This window comes from Schistocerca nitens, chromosome 1 (genome assembly GCF_023898315.1).
Source record: "Schistocerca nitens isolate TAMUIC-IGC-003100 chromosome 1, iqSchNite1.1, whole genome shotgun sequence".
In the NCBI taxonomy this organism is placed as follows: Eukaryota; Metazoa; Arthropoda; class Insecta; order Orthoptera; family Acrididae; genus Schistocerca; species Schistocerca nitens.
In genome coordinates this window covers 1,049,374,053-1,049,396,399 of record NC_064614.1, presented here as the reverse complement: position 1 = coordinate 1,049,396,399, position 22,347 = coordinate 1,049,374,053, and the positions used below count along the sequence as shown (strand labels likewise).

Here is a 22,347-nt window from a genome sequence, read left to right as displayed (position 1 = left end):
CAGAGTTTATTTCATTAGGATATTATGAGGGTTACAATCCACATTACAAATGATCAAAAATGACAACTGATCCATGACTGTGATTCCATGTTAGGGAGTTTTTTAGGAAAATAAAGTGGGAATTATATTCACAGTGTAATGAATGCTAAATAGTCAGGGATGGGATGGTAGTAGAACTTAGTGTGTTTGTTAACTGTACATTTTGAAAATGGGAGGGGGGAGGGTTCCAGTTTGTTGCATCCCAACCATACTGAGATGAAGAACAAAGTAATTGTGATTGTTCTCAAGTACACGCATGTAGATCAACTAGGAGGATGGGGCTGAGGAGGATGATAATGATTAGTTTTTTATATATGAATACAATCTTAATTTCTAGTCACAGCTGCCTACATTTTCTCTGTTAAGACTCCAGATGATACTGCTATTTCCTGCACCATATTTCTGTTCGCATGTATTGTGTAAGTGCAGGCAGAAAAACAGATAAACTTGACTTCATTGCTTTCCATAATAATTCAGCTAAGTAGTGCTGTTATAGTAGCCTTAAAGGAAAGTTCAGAAGACACTATTCACAAAGACAACATGAGAGGTATTTCAGCTATTCAATTTGCACAGGTTTCCTTACTTCAAATACAGTGGTACCCTTTGAACAAAATATGAGCATGAGTCTAACATGTAATTGGATTGTTCAGTTGTCTATGATACCTATTTGTCAATTGTACAACTTTCTAAATTATGGAGGTTGGAGAGGGAACAGAATGCCAGCACAAAGAACCTAATATCTTGAATAGCTACAAGGATCCTACCAAATGTAACAATCCCATCCAATGGACAGATTCCTCTTGTTTCATAGGGCATCACAAAAAGGTTTGCTATTTAGTCCATGCCTGGCAGCTCCCCTCTGTCATCAAAACTCTGGGAGTAAAAACTCCCTTTATCATATACTAGTACCAGCTACACACTGGTTCCATCTCATTGTGTTTCCATGTGTTAACAAACTGTGACTTGAGAGACGGGAAAATAATGAAAACAGATGCACACAGCGGGTATCATAAAAGGAAATGTTAAGATGAAAGAAATATTTATTTGAAGCAAAGTATTTCATAGGTGTGTGCTACATTATGTGTTGTGTTCAAGATAAAAATATTTCATCCATTGTTTATTGCAATTGTATGATCTCGAGCTACTGTGACATTATCACGTAACATTTCCATAGTACAAGGGGTCCTGCAACACGTCATGTTTACAGTAAACTGAATATTGCTAATCAGCCTGGTATCCGTATCAGATTGGATTGATAGAGGAAATATGGAAAATCCAAAGAAGAGTAGGACATTTCTACATGTTCATTTACTAAGCATGAGAGCATCGCAGAGATGCTCAGCAAACTTTAGTGATAGACACTACAAGAGACATGTTCTGCAGCACAGTGTGGTTAACCAAAGTCCCTAGAGCATATTTTTCTAGAAGCATCCACCAATATATTGCTCCCTCCTTTATATATAGGGTGTATCAAAAAGAATCACCCGATTTTAAAAAGTCATAACTATTATGTTATTTGAGATATATGTGTGAACAACACACTGTTGGAAAGAGCAAACCCTCAAACTTTACATGGTTCCCACTCAGTAGTAGCAGTGCACACCCATTTCAGTCCTAGTAAAAATGGCGTCAGGACAACAGGAAGCAGTCTGTGTTCTGCATTTTGTGTAGTGCAGGTCAGCAATAATTGTTCATCATGACTTTTGTACTAGGTATGGTGTGGATCCTGCTACTGCACAGAGCATTAGACAATGGCATAAACAATTCCAAGAAACCGGTTGTTTGTGTACAGGCAAATCGCCAGGCCGTCCCCGAGTGTCTCACATAGATGTTGAACGCATCCACCACAGTTTCACAAGGAGTCCCCAGAAAACCATTCACCGTGCAGTTCGACAGCTCAACATGCCCCTGATGTCCGTCTGGCATGTGTTGTGTCGACATTAACACATACCGTACAAAATTCAGCTACTGCAAGCTCCTCGTGAAGATGACTAACAACAATGTGTGGAGTTTTGTAATTTTGTTCTTCGCAAGATGGAGGAAGACACTTTTCTTCCACGCTTAAGTGTTTAGTGATGAGGCAACATTCCATTTAAATGAAAAGATGAACGGTCATAATGTGAGAACATGGGGTACGGAACAACCACATGAATGTGTACAACATGAGAGGGACTCTCCAAAATTTAATGTGTTTAGTGCAGTTTCACATGAAAAGGTGTATGGTCAGTTTTTCTTTGCCAAGAACACTATTACAGGAAGCACATATTTCAGTATGCTTGAGAACTTTCTTTTCCCACAGTTGGAGACTGATTTGAATAATTTCATCAACCAACAGGATGGGGCGTCGCCACACTGGCATCTGGAACTGCAGGAATTTTTAAATCAAAGGATCGGTCACATTGGACCAAATGATTCAGCCTTACATTACTGGCCTCGAAGGTCACCGGACCTGGCTATCTGATTATCTCTTGTGGGGATTTATTAGAGACTCTGTTTATGTGTCTCCATTAGCAACAACAATGAATGAACTGCAATATCGCATAACAGCAGCTGTGGAAGCTGTAACTCAAGACATGCTCACTGCAGTATGAGAACAATTTGAATACCGCATTGACATATGATGCGCCTCTGAAGGGGGCATATTGAACGCCTATGAAGATGTATGGAAAAAAAAAATTGAGTTTCTCATTCATCAAAACACAAAACTCACTGCATATGTTTATTAGTCAGAAATACAGATATGCCGAATCAGATGATTCTTTTTGATACACCCTGTATATTGCAAAAGGACAATGAAGGTAAAATTACAGAGATTCGGGCCGCATGGGGCGTTACCAGCAATCATTCTTCCTGCGAACCATTTGCAACTCGAACAGAGAAGGGGGAAGCGACAGTGGTACACAAAGCAGCCCCCGCCACATACTGCAAGGGGGCTTGTGGAGTGCTGATGTAAATGTAGACACCATGAATATTTATAGACTGTGTAATGGTATTGCTCCTGCTGCCACTGAAGAATACCATCAGCACTTTGTAAAACATGAAATTGTTGGTTATTATTTGTTTTTTTTTCTTTAATATGCATTTTAACACAATGGATGAAAAAAAATTAAAAAAAAAATGAAAAAAAAAAACAGCAAGAAGTGAACTACACGCTTCTTATGAGAAAATTCCAACAAAATGAACAGGAACAGCAACACACTGCCACATGGCAACCATTAGCACATGACTGCTTTTTGTACATCCTGATGTTGGATGAAAGGAAATGCAAACCTACAATTCTAGCATTTGTAGACTTAGAGAAAGCTTTTGACAATGTTGACTGGAATACTCTCTTTCAAATTCTGAAGGTGGCAGGGGTAAAATACAGGGAGCGAAAGGCTATTTACAATTTGTACGGACACCAGATGGCAGTTATAAGAGTCGAGGGACATGAAAGGGAAGCAGTGGTTGGGAAGGGAGTGAGACAGGGTTGTAGCCTCTCCCCGATGCTATTCAATCTGTATATTGAGCAAGCAGTAAAGGAAACAAAAGAAAAGTTCGGAGTAGGTATTAAAATCCATGGAGAAGAAATAAAAACTTTGAGGTTTGCCGATGACATTATAATTCTGTCAGAGACAGCAAAGGACTTGGAAGAGCAGTTGAACGGAATGGACAGTGTCTTGAAAGGAGGATATAAGATGAAGATCAACAAAAGCAGAACGAGGATAATGGAATGTAGTCGAATTAAATCTAGTGATGCTGAGGGAATTAGATTAGGACATGAGACACTTAAAGTAGTAAAGGAGTTTTGCTATTCGGGGAGCAAAGTAACTGATGATGGTCGAAGTAGAGAGGATATAAAATGTAGACTGGCAATGGCAAGGAAAACGTTCCTGAAGAAGAGAAATTTGTTAACATCGAGTATTGATTTAAGTGTCAGGAAGTCGTTTCTGAAAGTATTTGTATGGAGTGTAGCCATGTATGGAAGTGAAACATGGACGATAAATAGTTTAGACAGAAAGAGAATAGAAGCTTTCGAAATGTGGTGCTACAGAAGAATGCTGAAGATTAGATGGGTAGATCACATAACTCATGAGAAGGTATTGAATAGAATTGGGGAGAAGAGGAGTTTGTGGCACAACTTGACTAGAAGAAGGGATCGGTTGGTAGGACGTGTTCTGAGACATCGAGGGATCACCAATTTAGTATTGGAGGGCAGCGTGGAGGGTAAAAATCGTAGAGGGAGACCAAGGGATGAATACACTAAGCAGATTCAAAAGGATGTAGGCTGCAGTAGGTACTGGGAGATGAAGAAACTTGCACAGGATAGAGTAGCATGGAGAGCTGCATCAAACCAGTCTCAGGACTGAAGACCACAACAACAACAACGATGTTCGATGAATGGGTCTATGGCGGACATTATTAACAGAAATCTTGTAATGATTTCAGTACAGTGTGTGCAACATCTGTAAAATGGAATGAATATTGTGGGACTTGAATTTGCCACTGTCCAAAGACTGACCACAGTGTGCTTCCCTTTACTGATGAAACCACATTTACATGGCATACAATAAAAATAATACACATAAGATACATCATATAACAACCTAAATGGTACAATTGAAGCATTTTAACCGAGTACACTTTTCTATCAATAACATGTCCATAACTCCTCTTATCTCGAATATTTAATAACAGCTCTCCGCCAGTCATTGTTATGTGTAGAAAATATATTGAAACAGAGAATAATCTTTTGTAACAATACCAGAGAAGGAAAGTTGCTACTCACCATATAGCGGAAATGCTGAGTCGCGATAGGCACAATAAAAAGATTCACACAATCATAGCTTTCGGCCATTAAGGCCTTTGTCAGCAGTAGACACACATGAAACACGCGCTCACACACACACACACACACACACACACACACACACACACGTACAAATGTAACTTGCACACACATCTGCAGTCTTAGAGAGCTGAAACTACACTGCGAGCAGCAGCACCAGTGCATGATGGGAGTGGCGGCTGGGTGGGGGTAAGGAGGAGGCTGGGGCGGGGAGGGGGAGGGATAGTATGGTGGGAGTGGCGGACAGTGAAGTGTTTCAGTTTGGACAGAGGGCAGGAGAGAAGGTGCGGAGGGGGGAAGTGGTACGTAGCGGAAAGGAGAGAAATAAAAAGAATGATGAGTAGCAACTTTCCTTCTCTGGTATGGTTACATTCCATCGTGGATATTCCATAGAATAATTTTTTGGCCATACAAAACGCAATGTATTTACACAATGATGGGAACCCATTCACAGTTTACCACATGTGTCACGCAACATCTCAAACCACTTAACAGGGAGTATTATTTAGACAATAAGATCTTCAGACCTAAGACCAGTAAGATTATTGTTTATGAGATTCATGGATTTAGATAAAGATGGAAGAATACAGAAAAAGGTGAAATATGGACATCAATGAGGATGCAGTAGAAGCAATGGATACACATGAGGTACGCAGCTCATGGTTGGGCAATATTGCAGTACATTAGCAGAACTAATTGTGTGGCCAGGGATATAACATGATTCACACTCATCATTCATCTCTTGTGTTTCTATCTGAACTGCACATTCATCACTTACTGGACCGAGTAATATTACTTTTGTTGTTGTTGTTGTTATTGCTATCTGTTGTCACAGTCTTCTGTCAAAGGACTATCCCTTCTTTTAGCCAAACTGTGCCATAAATTTCTTTTCCCGTTACTCAATTCAATACTTTTTTCCATTAGGTATCCAATTTATCTACCTACTCTTCAGCATTTTTCTGTAGCACAACATAACATATTGCTGTTTTTTAAAAGAGCTTTTCATGCCACTGCCCATCTGAATTTTATAGTTCATCTGTTGTGATGAAAATCAGTTACTTTTCGAAATTTCTTGTGTATTCAGCCAGGCAGCCTCATCCAAATGGTACAGTATTTTGGGAAGTTTGCTTATTCCATCTTCAGGTGATCCTGATGACTGACCACCTTGCACTGGGTGTCATCTTCTGTACCTTCTCTCTCCTGCCCCAAGACCGCAGTACTAGTGTGTGGCTCTCCTCATGAAATGGATAACAAAGTGCATCGTCATAAGATGAGTCACTGTTCTTAGTTTCTATACTGTCACAGCAAGGTTGTCTGTAATGCAAAGGAGACGTGTCTACATCATCTCAGCTCTATAGATGAAACTGTGTAAGTGTACACAGCATATACTGGAAGCCAGCTCATTATAGATACTGTACAATGAGGTGACAGAAGTCAGGTTATACCTCGTAATATCTTGTCAAATCTCCTTTCACTGACTTAGTGCAGCAACTTGATGCTACATGGAGTCAACAAATTGTTTGAAGTCCCCAGTAGAAATATTGAGCCATCTTGCCCGTAAACCCATTCATAATTGTGAAAGTGTTTCCAGGACAGGATTTTATGCAAGAACTGACCTCTTGATTATGTCCCATAAATGTTCGATGGGATTCATGTCAGGTGATAGTAGTGGTCAAATCATTTGCTTGAATTGTCCAGAATGTTCTCCAAAGCAACTAAGAATAATTATGGCCTGCTATTCATTCTATGTGGTTGCTTGTAAGGGTTGGGTTGTTTGGGAGAAGAGACCAAACAGCGAGTTCATCGGTCTCATCGGATTAGGGAAGGATGGGGAAGGAAGTCGGCCGTGCCCTTTCAAAGGAACCATCCCGGCATTTGCCTGGAGCGATTTAGGGAAATCACGGAAAACTTAAATCAGGATGGCCGGACGCAGGATTGAACCGTCATCCTCCCGAATGCGAGTCGTGTGCTTATGGCCTGCTGACATGGCACAATGTCAACCATAAAAAGTCTATCACTGTTTGGGAACATGATGTCCATGAATGGCTGCAAATGGTCTCCATGTAGCCAACCATGCAGATAACCCAGTCCATTCCATATAAACACAGCCCACACCATTATGGAGCCACCACCAGCTTTCACAGTTCCTTGCTGACAACATGGGCTTCATGGGGTCTGCAGCACATTCGAACCCCGCCATCAGCTCTTATCAATTGAAATTGGGGCTCATCTGACCAGCCCACAATTATACAGTCATCTAAATGCCAAATTCTGCGGCACTATCCCAGTGGAAATGTTCGCTGTACATTTCACATTGATTTCTGCAGTTGTTTCTCACAGTGTTGCTTGCCTGTTAGCACTGACAACTCTACGCAATTGTTACTGCTCTCAGTCCTTAAGAGAAGGCCATAGGCCACTGCGTTGTCCTTAGTGAGAAATAATGTCTGAAATTTGGTATTCTTGGCACACTCTTGACATTTTGGATCACAGAATACTGAATTCCCTACTGATTTCTGAAATGGAATGTCCCATGCATCTAGCTCCAACTACCATTCCACATTCAAGAGTCTGTTAACTCCCATCACGAGGCCATAATTATGTCAGAAACCTTTTCACATAAATCACCTGAATACAAATGACAGCTCTGCCAATGCAGTGGCCTTTTATACCATGTTTACACAGTACTACCACTATCTGTGTGTGCATATTGCTGTCCCATGACTTTTGTCACCTCAGTGTATATACAAGGGTAATTCAATAAGGAATGCAACACTTTTTTTTTTTTTTCACAAAGCAGGAAGCTTTGATTCACAATTTAAATTCACCATACAGTTCACTAAATCTTTGGCTATAAAACACAATCTTTCACCTTAATGTCCTTCTAACTCTTAATGTGACACTCTTGAGTGCAGACATGATGCCACTCCTCTGATCTGCATCTCACCCACATTCCTGCTGCCTAAAGACGTATCCACAATCACTGTAGTGCTTCCCATGTTATCATGGAGAAGAAGATGTGCCTTAGCATTTTGGTGGCCACAAAAACAGTGAACCCCTTTCTTCAATTTTCTGAGGGTCTCACAACAGACTTTGGAGTTGGTTGTTTGAGGATAAGGGATAACATCAAACTTAAAATCCCCTTCAGAATCCCACAAGACTGTAGCCATGGCTTTACCAGATGAGGGTAGAGCTTTGAACTACTTCTTTAAAGGAGACACTGTGTTCTAACACTATATGGATTGTTGCTGTTTTGTTTCAGGCTCCAAGTAATTAATCCTGTTTCATTGCCTGTGACAATTTGGAACAAAAAATTGTCACCATCAGTCTGATAATCAGCAAGCAATTTGGCATAAATTGTCCTTTTTCCCATTAATGCTCTTCAGTTGGGTGTTGCCAAACCCAGTGGGCGCAACCCTTTGAATATACTAACAGTGTGAGCACTACCAAGAAAGATGTCCCACTGAGCACTAAGTTATTTGATTTTTATTTATCACCTTGAATAAGTGTGTCTGCATGTTTCAATGCAGACGTCACACCTGCGTGCAGCTGCCTGTCTGTGGAAGACCACGCAGATTTCCATCTCATTAATCTCCTGATTACAGACGTTTTGCCAGAGCCTTACTAAGTTTTTATGTACTGCCCAATGTCCATAGACATTCCTTAAATGCTTGTGAATATTTGTGATGGTCACAGCATTGTCATCTACTGGGAGTTGCTGAAAATATAAGACATGATACAGGAATGACTAAGGATGTTGCAAACAAAATACAACTTTTTTTTTTAACTACAACTAGCTGAGACAAAAGTGTGTTACATTTATTGAACACCTCTTGTACTTGCATGCTTTCAGCTGCCACACTCCTTCACAATGAGAAGGCGCCCTAAGCATCCTCACATCAATAATAAATCTGAGAAAACTGGAAAAATTCTCCAAACCCATAACCCCTGCATCCCAAGAAAAAAGCCTTATTGAGGTCTATTAAGGATGACCTAAGACTCCGGAAACTAGGAGTCTACCGCATCCCATGCCACTGTGGGGAAAATGTAGGTAGGTCTGACCATCCGGATGGGACACGAAACATACATGAAGCACAAGCATCCAACACATACAGAACAACCAACAAAGGCAGCTGTCACAGAGCACTGTAACTTCACATGATATCACATGAATTATAATGGCACCAAGTTGTTAAAACAGCCAAACACATTCTGAGATTGCATTTCTTAAAAAAATATGTAGAGATCTGGCCACATGATTAGTTGATAAATAAAGACAGCAGTTTCCAAACTAAATAATGCTTGGGGCAGAGTCTTGAGCATACTCAAAGCACTAGGACAGTCTGTGGGGATGTCCACTTATGCCAAACTAACTGAGATCTGAGATCACACCATGTAGACGTGCCACATAGACAGACCTCTCAACCAAATCAGCAGCAAACATCATTGCTCAATATAGCAGAGCTGCATGTCCTAAGGAAACACAAAGGCTGTAGTTTCCCCTTGCTTTCAGCTGTTCACAGTAGCAATTTATATTCCTGTAATGCAGTTGCACACATGGTAAATTCATCTGTATCACTGAGGCACATATGTATCCCATCATGACAAGATTCATGGTTCATGAGGGGAGGGGGGAGATGATTATGATTATTATTATTATTATTAATATAGAGGGAGATTATTATTATCATTTATTACAAATTAGAAAGGAATTGGACAATTTGTTTTAACAGAATGGTAGCATTACATAACTGAATCAGTATTCGGGCCCAACACTATTTTCTTGACATTAACTGTGGAGCTTATGTAGTGGTGTAATCTATGGGATTCTAATATCTGAAAATTACTTGAGAACATTCAGATTTGGGTAAATCAAACATTGTGTGTGTTCTAATATGAACTGATAGACACTGGAAGGACATTTGGTATGGAAAGGCATTTGGCATATGTAGGCTGCCTTGTGACCACTCTTTTATGTTTTGTAGAGATTATTCTTTGAGAATTAGAACTGAGTGCTGCTGTTGTAGCAGTTAATGATAGGTCTACATAAATGTTTACAATAATACTAAAGCAGTTTCATAGCAGATCAGCATTTAAGCTCAGTTAATTTTCCTCGTGAACTAAAAATGGAACACAGAAAGTTTAAAACAACTTGTAATAAGAACTTAGAAATATACAAACCCTCTCAGCATATCAGTTTTAGACTCAATAACAACACCCTCTATCATCCCTTTAGGATCTCCTTTTAAATCCATCAACTCAGCCTGTAGAACTATTGCTTCTGCTAGGACATCCAAGTTTGTTCCATGGAGGGCTGATATTGGAACCACTTGAACATCTCCACCTTCATCTTCTACTTGTATTCCGTGTTGCAGCAACATTCTTTTTGAGCGTTCCTAAACCGAATAAATCACTTTCACACTCCTGAAGGCCAATAATGCACAAAATAAATGATTCATTATTTTCTATTTCTCCAGATTAAAGTTTCAGACTACATTTTTACAATAGGACAGTAGAAACAAACTTTTGTACAGTATGAGCAAATAGAAAGGAAGTTCAAATACTGCTTTTAGACTACAAATATCAATAAAACATCAGTTTATGAGTAGACTCTCTGAATAACTGTCCACAAAGCAAACTTCATAGCACATTTTTTTTCTATAAACCATTACAAATTAGAGTACTACAAACTTGCATGCTATACAATATAAGCTTATGTGCTGGTCACAGGATAAACAAATTCTGTAATAATAAATCATGGTAAAATCCTTATTTCAGTGTTAATGCTGCACAATTAGAGCTGCTACTTTGTGTTCAACCATGTAGGTAAAATGACAAATCACATCTGCCATGAACAATGTCATGTGAATGCTTGTGATAGCACTGCAAAGTATCAAGAGTAACTGCTACTGACATAAGTCAATTGAATATGTCAAATTACTATAATAAGAATAGCCTTTACCACTCAAATAAACCAGAGAAAGTTAATGTTTACCTACTATGTCAGCTTCAGGTTTGTCAATCTTGTTAATGGCAACAATTATGGGTACTGTGAGAAAGAAAAACAAAATGATAAGTTATGAGACACAGACATTTATCCACCATCATTATAATAATCTTTTAAATTTTCTACCGAGACATTTACCGTTAGCCTCCTTTGCCATACGAATTGATTCAACAGTCTGCTCCATCACACCATCGTCGGCTGCCACAACCAGTACCACTATATCAGTAACTTCCGCTCCTCTTGCCCGCATCGCAGAAAAAGCAGCATGTCCTGGTGTGTCAAGGAATGTAATGGTGTCTCCACTTGACAGTGTCACTAAATTGGAAAAGTAAGGGTGCAAATTGAGCAACAATGCCGTAACACCTGGGAAACAAATTTACTACTCATCTTAAGGAACTAATAATTCTGAAAGCTAGAATAGCTCCACGCTCTTTTAAAAGCATCTATTGGCAGCACTAAACATGTCACCTCCTGAAGGTAAGTACTGGCTAGAAATTTTGTCTCTGTTTTATAATGCAATCTAAATTCTGTCATGATTCAACCCTCATGCAAAACATTAGATTTTGATATTTGGATAGATATCCTAAACATAGGCTGTAAGAAAGGAGAGATGGACTACCATAATCAGGGTAATGTCTACTAACACAGTGTGGTTTTGAAATTCCAAGTTGTGATCTGTTTCACCTCACTCATCATTAAAGATTAGATTAGATTAGATTAGATTAATACTAGTTCCATGGATCATGAATACGATATTTCGTAATGATGTGGAACAAGTCGAATTTTCCAATACATGACATAATTAGGTTAATTTAACAACATACTTAAGTTAATATAACAACTTTATTTTATTGTTTTTCTTTATTTTTAATATTTTTTTTTGTTTTGTTTTTCTTAATTTATATCTAAAAATTCCTCTATGGAGTAGAAGGAGTTGTCATTCAGAAATTCTTTTAATTTCTTCTTAAATACTTGTTGGTTATCTGTCAGACTTTTGATACTATTTGGTAAGTGACCAAAGACTTTAGTGCCAGTATAATTCACCCCTTTCTGTGCCAAAGTTAGATTTAATCTTGAATAGTGAAGATCATCCTTTCTCCTAGTATTGTAGTTATGCACACTGCTATTACTTTTGAATTGGGTTTGGTTGTTAATAACAAATTTCATAAGAGAGTATATATACTGAGAAGCTACTGTGAATATCCCTAGATCCTTAAATAAATGTCTGCAGGATGATCTTGGGTGGACTCCAGCTATTATTCTGATTACATGCTTTTGTGCAATAAATACTTTATTCCTCAGTGATGAATTACCCCAAAATATGATGCCATATGAAAGCAATGAGTGAAAATAGGCGTAGTAAGCTAATTTACTAAGATGTTTATCACCAAAATTTGCAATGACCCTTATTGCATAAGTAGCTGAACTCAAACGTTTCAGCAGATCATCAATGTGTTTCTTCCAATTTAATCTCTCATCAATGGACACACCTAAAAATTTGCAATATTCTACCTTAGCTATATGCTTCTGATTAAGGTCTATATTTATTAATGGCGTCATACCATTCACTGTACGGAACTGTATGTACTGTGTCTTATCAAAATTCAGTGAGAGTCCGTTTACAAGGAACCACTTAGTAATTTTCTGAAAGACAGTATTGACAATTTCATCAGTTAATTCTTGTTTGTCAGGTGTGATTACTATACTTGTATCATCAGCAAAGAGAACTAACTTTGCCTCTTCATGAATATAGAATGGCAAGTCATTAATATATAATAAGAACAACAAAGGACCCAAGACTGACCCTTGTGGAACCCCATTCTTGATAGTTCCCCAGTTTGAGGAATGTGCTGATCTTTGCATGTTACGAGAACTACTTATTTCAACTTTCTGCACTCTTCCAGTTAGGTACGAATTAAACCATTTGTGCACTGTCCCACTCATGCCACAATACTTGAGCTTGTCTAGCAGAATTTCGTGATTTACACAATCAAAAGCCTTTGAGAGATCACAAAAAATCCCAATGGGTGGTGTTCGGTTATTCAGATCATTCAAAATTTGATTGGTGAAAGCATATATGGCATTTTCTGTTGAAAAACCTTTCTGGAAACCAAACTGATATTTTGTTAGTACTTCATTTTTACAGATATGTGAAGCTACTCTTGAATACATTACTTTCTCAAAAATTTTGGATAAAGCTGTTAGAAGGGAGATTGGACGGTAATTGTTGACATCAGATCTATCCCCCTTTTTATGCAAAGGTATAACAATAGCATATTTCAGTCTATCAGGGAAAATGCCCTGTTCCAGAGAGCTATTACACAAGTGGCTGAGAATCTTACTTATCTGTTGAGAACAAGCTTTTAGTATTTTGCTGGAAATGCCATCAATTCCATGTGAGTTTTTGCTTTTAAGCAAGTTTATTATTTTCCTAATTTCAGAGGGAGAAGTGGGTGAGATTTCAATTGTATCAAATTGCATAGGTATGGCCTCTTCCATTAACAGCCTAGCATCTTCTAATGAACACCTGGATCCTACAATATCCACAACATTTAGAAAATGATTATTAAAAATATTTTCAACTTCTGACTTTTTGTTCGTAAAGTTTTCATTCAATTTGATGGTAATACTGTCTTCCTCTGCTCTTGGTTGACCTGTTTCTCTTTTAATAATATTCCAAATTGTTTTAATTTTATTATCAGAGTTGCTTATTTCAGACATGATACACATACTCCTGGATTTTTTAATAACTTTTCTTAATATAACACAGTAGTTTTTATAATTTTTGATAGTTTCTGGGTCACTACTCTTTCTTGCTGTCAGATACATTTCCCTTTTCCGGTTACAAGATATTTTTATACCCTTAGTAAGCCATGGTTTGTTACAAGGTTTCTTACGAGTATATTTAACTATTTTCTTGGGGAAGCAGTTTTCAAATGCATTTACAAAAATGTCATGAAATAAATTATATTTTAAATTGGCATCAGGTTCACGGTACACCTCATCCCAGTCTAACTGCTGTAGGCTTTCCCTGAAATTTGCAATTGTTAAATCGTTGACTGGACGTACTACTTTGGAGGACTGTTTAGTATTGCTGAATGGAGCTATGTCATATATTGTAACTAGCTGTGCACCATGATCAGAAAGACCATTCTCAACAGGCTGAGCGTTTATCTGGTTAAACTTATCTTGGTCTATAAAGAAGTTATCTATCAGTGAGCTGCTATCCTTTACCACCCGAGTAGGAAAATCAATAACGGGTGTTAAATTGAAAGAACCGAGTAATACTTCAAGGTCATTTTTCCTATTACCCTCTTTCAGAGAATCTACATTGAAGTCCCCACAAATAATAATTTGTTTCCCCCTGTCTGACAGATAGCACAACAAGGAGTCCAAATTTTTCAGAAATAGATGAAAATTTCCTGATGGGGACCTATATACAGTTACAATTATAAATGTGCCTTTATTTAATTTAAGCTCACAGGCACATGCTTCTATATGTTTCTCTATACAAAACTTTTTTGTTTCTATACTTTTTGCACAATGATAACTTTTGACATATATGGCAACTCCTCCTTTCTCCATATTTTCTCTCATTACATGTGCAGAGAGCTTATATCCACTTACATTTACCTTATCCATATCAGTAACAATGTGATGCTCAGACAGGCATAGTATATCTATTTCATTCTCAGCTTCTAAATCTTCTAAACAAACCAGAAGCTCATCTACTTTATTCTTTAAACTCCCAATATTTTGATGAAATATACTTACATTATTTTTAATTATACTTTTATGAGAACCTTTCCTTATTCTAACATTTGCAGTACTCTCCTGTCTGAGTTTCTCATTGTGCTTAGGCCTAGTTCCTCTACCAGTGGTCACACGGTGTTCAGAGAGGCAGATTATGTCAACTGGGTTGGGTGACTTTAATTCATCAATGCAATTACCTAGGACTGAGATACAACTTGGTGGAGATAAAATTTCTGGTGATTGGTGAAAATTTATAATTGATAGCTGTGATTGGTGATCCAATGTGCTAGAATTGTGCTGTTTAATTTCTTTCCTAAACTGAAGATTTGTTTCAATCCTGACCTCTCGTAGAACTTGACATCTTTCTGTCTTACCTATCCTAAAAAAGGTGCTGCTCCAACACCTGTAACCACTGGTATTTTACCATTCATGGCAGTGCCTCCCCCCCCCCCCCCCCTTAAATTTCCTGCTATTACCCCAGCCAGTTTCCCCTTCCCTTTCCTGTTGGGATTTTATTTATGGCCCCCCACTCCCACCTGGTTTACTGTACTAATTATCAGTCTATAATTATAGCTATTAAGCAACATTTTACAGTATTTCACTGTAACAGACACCTAGAGAAATTTAAGTCATATTAAGAATGTACTGGAATGATCACTTACTGATTCCAAATTGCTAGCAGTATTAATGAGGTATAAAAATTACCATACATTGTAAACAATAATGGTACTACAGATAATGTATTTGTTTAAAAACATATATAAAAGAAAATAATACAAATGATTAGTAAGTGATCAATATCAAAAATTGTTTCTTCATATAATTATGTTCTTTTTTCACCCTCTGAATCTCATAAAATTTTTGTATCACTTCCATTTTTAATCCTTAATAATAATAATAATAATTCCATTACCTTAGATTTTACATGTTATCTAAAATGATATGTACTGCTGTTTAATCTTAGAATGTATCTAACCAACTTTTTCCATTTTATGCATGACAGCAGTGTCATATACAGCCCAATATTTGTAATATAGGCCCTCAGCTACATAATTTAATTTATCATCTTGTAAGTTGAAATCTGAAGATGCTAGTGCTGGTTGTATGGAACACACAAAAATACAAAAAAGGTTACGTGCAACTTGCAGCTGCTCTACAACTTCACAATTTTAATTTCAACTAAATTCTTGATTTATTCTATGTTACTCTTCTAAACACTTTTTGACAACAGATATGTATTTGCATATTCCTCAGTTTTTATTCTGTTTCATTCTTTTTAATTGCATGCCTCTCGATTCAAAGCTCTAGTAAAATTTTAAATTTTCTGTTAGTTGCCTGCATCCATACACACACCCCTAGCTCTCTCTCTCTCTCTCTCTCTCTCTCTCTCTCTCTCTCTCTCTCCCCCCCCCCCCCTCCACACACACACACACACACACACACACACACACAAAAAGTGAGGATAGAGAAGAAAATTTCCAGCATTCATGTTATCAGTTTAGGGAAACACAAAATGCAAAATCTGGATGGATGGGGGAGGATTTGAACCCCACTTCTTCTTTCAAACAGAAGTCCCGTGATATACAATGATATGTTTTCAGAAAATAGCATTCAAGTAACAATGCTTGGTCTTCCGATCCCATGAAATTGCACCAAATTCATGTCAGAAAGGGTTACAATATTGCCAAATGTGCAATAATGAATGCAGATGCATCAAGCAGTTAAAGAAATTCTACAGATAATATAAAACAAAAATTAAAATAACAAAAAGCGGTTACAAATGTAAACAGCTATTAAGGATACAAAGTACCTGAAAAGGCTCCAATATGTTGTGTGATGCCTCCGAATTCAGACTCAACTACTGACGTATGACGCAAGGCATCCAGCAATGTTGTTTTACCATGGTCAACATGACCCATTACAGTCACTACAGGTGGTCGTTTCACTAAAACTGATGGGTCTGGTGGAGGACTGTAAAATTAACAGACACATCAGATTACAGAGTCTCCTGAAAGATAAATACATATTTACATACTTGTACTTTTTCATTAAAGCAAAACACACACACACACAAAACAACATACACCACAATACCAACAGAAGATGAAGAATAAACGCATGCTAACAGTTGGTAACACTACACACTGTAAACGCACACATTCAATACATAGTGAAAATTGGAAGTGAAGTGCTCAAGTAAATGTGGTCAAAAAAACATCAAAAATCGCCTATTTTGGGCATGGGAACCGAGAAATACATCTCCATGACGACACACATGGATTAACAACTTTGAAAATGGCAAGTAACACCAAATAATAATTTAACCTCAAGAAACTTTCATTGCAGAAGTTGTTCCCAACCCGAAAAACAAGAGAATAAGAAAAGAAGATGTAGTAATAGTAACATACTTGTAACTAATATATAACACATTTTTATATACATAAAACAAATATAAAACAGGTCACTGAAGATGCTTCACAAATAAAAGAAGTGAGACACACACAGCAAAAAAGAAATGCCTTTCATTTAGTTGTAAATACGGACTATAACATTATGAAAACAGATTAGTCAGACTCCCTTGCAAATATCTTCAATGAGATTCCTTATTACAGAAATGAAGTCTAAAATCAACAAACTCAGAAAGTGTGTGTGACATCTCTCCATCTACAGCAGTAATAAAAATGGAATTTTTTGTAGCTGCAAGGCGTTGATTACTTCTGTTACACAAGTTTTGAGACAGAATTTTTTGTATCACATTAATGAGAACAGTAAACAGAAAAGAGGGAGTGTATACACTGGCAATGACTTTACGAGAATCCAATAACAGTACATGTAACAAGTGCTTCCAAAATTTGCACATATTTTGTCTTGAGAAGGCCTACTGCATTACTTGCAGCCATAATGTCGTCAGGTATCTTCATCAATGAGGCTTATGAGGACATCAACTAATGTTTTTATAGTTTTTCCTGCCTCGCATCAGCATTATTTCAGATATTTACTTGTAAGTCCTGTCAGACGGGGTTAAGTAGAAAAAACGTTTTCCACACAGGTGTCAAGTATCACCTTCTTCTCTGTCATCATTAACAGTATTATGTCGACAGAAGAGTCCCAGTACAGTGCTCTTTATTTGTGGACAAGTCCACAACATTTGGCTCATCCACCAACACAGCATTATTCACAACCTCTACTTAGTCCACCTTCTTTGAAAATGAGTGACAGTATTCCAAATGTGGGAGAATGGGCGAGATATCTGATGGCTCTTATGTAGGGTTGCCATATGTCCCAGAAAACCTTGATTGTCCAGATTTGAGTGGTGTAAATAATATCCCAACTGGCTGAGCAGAAGTCCCAGAGTTTTAAAAAATAATCCCTTTACATAGATGGCAAGGAAATACAGTTTAAACACCTCCCCAATCTCCTCAAACTACAATCAATTATAATAGTCGAGACTCATATATTATCAATTGCATTATCGATACTTTCTATATGCTTCTGGTGCTACTTCTTTCCATTCCATTGGAATATTGGAAAGAATCTTGTTCAATGTTCTGTATTTTAAGAAGAGCCTGTAGGAATCCATCACATTCAGTCTGATATTCTGGTAAATGATCATTGTTATCAATATCTAACATTTTTAAGGCCATGTCAACAAAATGGGAAACAGCATTTAGAGATGAACACACCAGAGAATTTCCTTCAATGAAACGGATCAAAGTGAACACGACACAGAATTCCTTTTCTATACATCCATCCCCCACGACAAACTGTTGAAATACCTCGACCCTGTACATTCATCACAAAGGTACAATAGGTATAATAAAATCTAAATTGTAATTTATCACAAAGTATTTCACATTAAAACTATGCCAAATATATTTGTATCACTTATTTCATCAAAAGTGCATTATATTTAATTGCTAATATCCTTCTGTCCCAGTGGACAGTGGAAGAGAATTAGAGCAACCCTATTCTTATTTGATTTCAAGCTGACATGTTTAGCACACATAAGGGACAGACATTCTGCACTCAGTCACCACTGTAATGTTGTCTTTCCCATTTGGTCTGTTTCCTAACAGACAAATTCTCATTAATGAAACCACTTTATAAAATGGGTGAAAGGGATAATGTAGACAATTACCAGCAAATTTCTTCCCTACCAGTGTTTTTGAATGTGTCAAGAAAATTGGCAAAAGCATTTGATTGTGTGGACCATGCAATAGTTCTGCATACGTTGCAACATTATGGCATTAGGAAAATACTCAACAATGACTCACTTCTTAGCTGGAAAGTAGGAGGCAGAAGGCGGACAGCCAGTCAACAAATAGAGTAATGATTTGGAGTTGACTTGGACGATGTAAAGCGGAGGATGTTACAGAGTTCTGTTCTGAGTTTGTTATTTTTATATACCAGGTGTAGAAGTATCAAACCAGAATTTCCCTATAGATGGTGCAAGCCATCAGTGTACGGCTCCTGAGACCGCATCTGCAGCGCCATCTGCTTCCTGTAACAGCTGATGACAAATGTCAACACACAGTAACCCAAGTTCCATATATCGGTAACTGTTACAAACCCATAAACATGTCAAGTTTAGTGCCTACAAATTATGATTTGTGGGCAGCATAGGTTTTCTGTTATCATTTGACGAAAACTGCAACAGAATCATTTCGAATGCTTGCTGAAGTTTTTGGTGAACATTCTCTTGGGAAAACACAGTGTTTTGAGTGGTTCAAAAAATTCAAACGTGTTGATTTTGATGGGGGAAACAATGAGTGTGGGAAACCACCGAAAAAGTTTGAAGAGAACAAATTGCAGGCTTTATTGAATGAAGATGATACTCAAACTCAACAGGAACACATGGAACAATTGATTGTGATATAGAAAGCCATTTCTCTTTTGTTGAAAGCTAAGGGAAAGCTGCAGAAAGTTGGAAAATGGGTTCTGTATGAACTGAATGAAAGATAGCCAACAAATCAAAAGACCATTTGGGAAATGCTGCTCGCCAGATGCAAAAGAAAGTTGTTTCTCCATTGAATAGCGGCAGGTGCTGAAAAATGGATATATTTTGAGAATCCTAAGCATAGGTCCATGAACCATGGACCTTGCCGTTGGTGGGGAGGCTTGCGTGCCTCAGCGATACAGATAGCCGTACCGTAGGTACAACCACAACGGAGGGGTATCTGTTGAGAGGCCAGACAAACGTGTGGTTCCTGAAGAGGGGCAGCAGCCTTTTCAGTAGTTGCAAGGGCAACAGTCTGGATGATTGACTGATCTGGCCTTGTAACAATAACCAAAACTGCCTTGCTGTGCTGGTACTGCGAACGGCTGAAAGCAAGGGGAAACTACGGCCGTAATTTTTCCCGAGGGCATGCAGCTTTACTGTATGATTAAATGATGATGGCGTCCTCTTGGGTAAAATATTCTGGAGGAAAAATAGTCCCCCATTCGGATCTCCGGGCGGGGACTACTCAAGAGGATGTCGTTATCAGGAGAAAGAAAACTGGTGTTCTACGGATCGGAGCGTGGAATGTCAGATCCCTTAATCGGGCAGGTAGGTTAGAAAATTTGAAAAGGGAAATGGATAGGTTAAAGTTAGATATAGCGGGAATTAGTGAAGTTCGGTGGTAGGAGGAACAAGACTTCTGGTCAGGTGACCACAGGGTTATAAACACAAAGTCAAATAGGGGTAATGCAGGAGTAGGTTTAATAATGAATAGGAAAATAGGAACGTGGGTAAGCTACTACAAACAGCTTAGTGAACGCATTATTGTGGCCAAGATAGATACGAAGCCCACACCTACTACAGTAGTACAAGTTTATATGCCAACTAGCTCTGCAGATGACGAAGAAATTGAAGAAATGTATGATGAAATAAAAGAAATTATTCAGATAGTGAAGGGAGACGAAAATTTAATAGTCATGGGTGACTGGAATTCAAGTGTAGGAAAAGGGAGAGAAGGAAACGTAGTAGGTGAATATGGATTGGGGCTAAGAAATGAAAGAGGAAGCCGCCTGGTAGAATTTTGCACAGAGCACAACTTAATAACAGCTAACACTTGGTTTAAGAATCATGATAGAAGGTTGTATACATGGAAGAACCCTGGAGATACTAAAAGGTATCAGATAGATTATATAATGGTAAGACAGAGATTTAGGAACCAGGTTTTAAATTGTAAGACATTTCCAGGGGCAGATGTGGACTCTGACCACAATCTATTGGTTATGACCTGTAGATTAAAACTGAAGAAACTGCAAAAAGGTGGGAATTTAAGGAGATGGGACCTGGATAAACTGAAAGAACCAAAGGTTGTACAGAGTTTCAGGGAGAGCATAAGGGAACAATTGACAGGAATGGGGGAAAGAAATACAGTAGAAGAAGAATGGGTAGCTTTGAGGGATGAAGTAGTGAAGGCAGCAGAGGATCAAGTAGGTAAAAAGACGAGGGCTAGTATAAATCCTTGGGTAACAGAAGAAATATTGAATTTAATTGATGAAAGGAGAAAATATAAAAATGCAGTAAATGAAGCAGGCAAAAAGGAATACAAACGTCTCAAAAATGAGATCGACAGGAAGTGCAAAATGGCTAAGCAGGGATGGCTAGAGGACAAATGTAAGGATGTAGAGGCTTGTCTCACTAGGGGTAAGATAGATACTGCCTACAGGAAAATTAAAGAGACCTTTGGAGAGAAGAGAACCACTTGTATGAATATCAAGAGCTCAGATGACAACCCAGTTCTAAGCAAAGAAGGGAAGGCACAAAGGTGGAAGGAGTATATAGAGGGTCTATACAAGGGCGATGTACTTGAGGACAATATTATGGAAATGGAAGAGGATGTAGATGAAGACGAAATGGGAGATACGATAGTGCATGAAGAGTTTGACAGAGCACTGAAAGACCTGAGTCGAAACAAGGTCCCGGGAGTAGACAACATTCCATTGGAACTACTGACGGCCTTGGGAGAGCCAGTCCTGACAAAACTCTACCATCTGGTGAGCAAGATGTATGAAACAGGCGAAATACCCTCAGACTTCAAGAAGAATATAATAATTCCAATCCCAAAGAAAGCAGGTGTTGACAGATGTGAAAACTACCGAACAATAAGTTTAATAAGCCACAGCTGCAAAATACTAACACGAATTCTTTACAGTCGAATGGAAAAACAGGTAGAAGCCGACCTCGGGGAAGATCAGTTTGGATTTCGTAGAAATACTGGAACACGTGAGGCAATACTGACCTTACGACTTATCTTAGAAGAAAGATTAAGGAAAGGCAAACCTACGTTTCTAGCATTTGTAGACTTAGAGAAAGCTTTTGACAATGTTGACTGGAATACTCTCCTTCAAATTCTAAAGGTGGCAGGGGTAAAATACAGGGAGCGAAAGGCTATTTACAATTTGTACAGAAACCAGATGGCAGTTATAAGAGTCGAAGGACATGAAAGGGAAGCAGTGGTTGGGAAGGGAGTAAGACAGGGTTGTAGCCTCTCCCCGATGTTATTCAATCTGCATATTGAGCAAGCAGTAAAGGAAACAAAAGAAAAATTCGGAGTAGGTATTAAAATCCATGGAGAAGAAATAAAAACTTTGAGGTTCGCCGATGACATTGTAATTCCGGACTTGGAAGAGCAGTTGAACGGAATGGATGGTGTCTTGAAGGGAGGATATAAGATGAACATCAACAAAAGCAAAACGAGGATAATGGAATGTAGTCGAATTAAGTCGGGTG

General features: G+C 38.2%; 1 protein-coding gene across 1 annotated transcript in view; it reads right to left on the bottom strand.

The window, feature by feature from the left end:
* Positions 1–22,347, bottom strand: part of LOC126197262 (translation initiation factor IF-2, mitochondrial) — a 103,339-nt gene that overhangs the window by 73,796 nt on the left and 7,196 nt on the right. Inside the window, exons 5-8 of the mRNA XM_049934628.1 lie at positions 16,435–16,595; positions 11,010–11,186; positions 10,864–10,913; positions 10,046–10,260 (exon numbers count right to left, since the gene is read on the bottom strand). Of these exons, the coding sequence (XP_049790585.1) occupies positions 10,046–10,260; positions 10,864–10,913; positions 11,010–11,186; positions 16,435–16,595 (603 nt within the window). The remainder of the gene's footprint in view (positions 1–10,045; positions 10,261–10,863; positions 10,914–11,009; positions 11,187–16,434; positions 16,596–22,347) is intronic.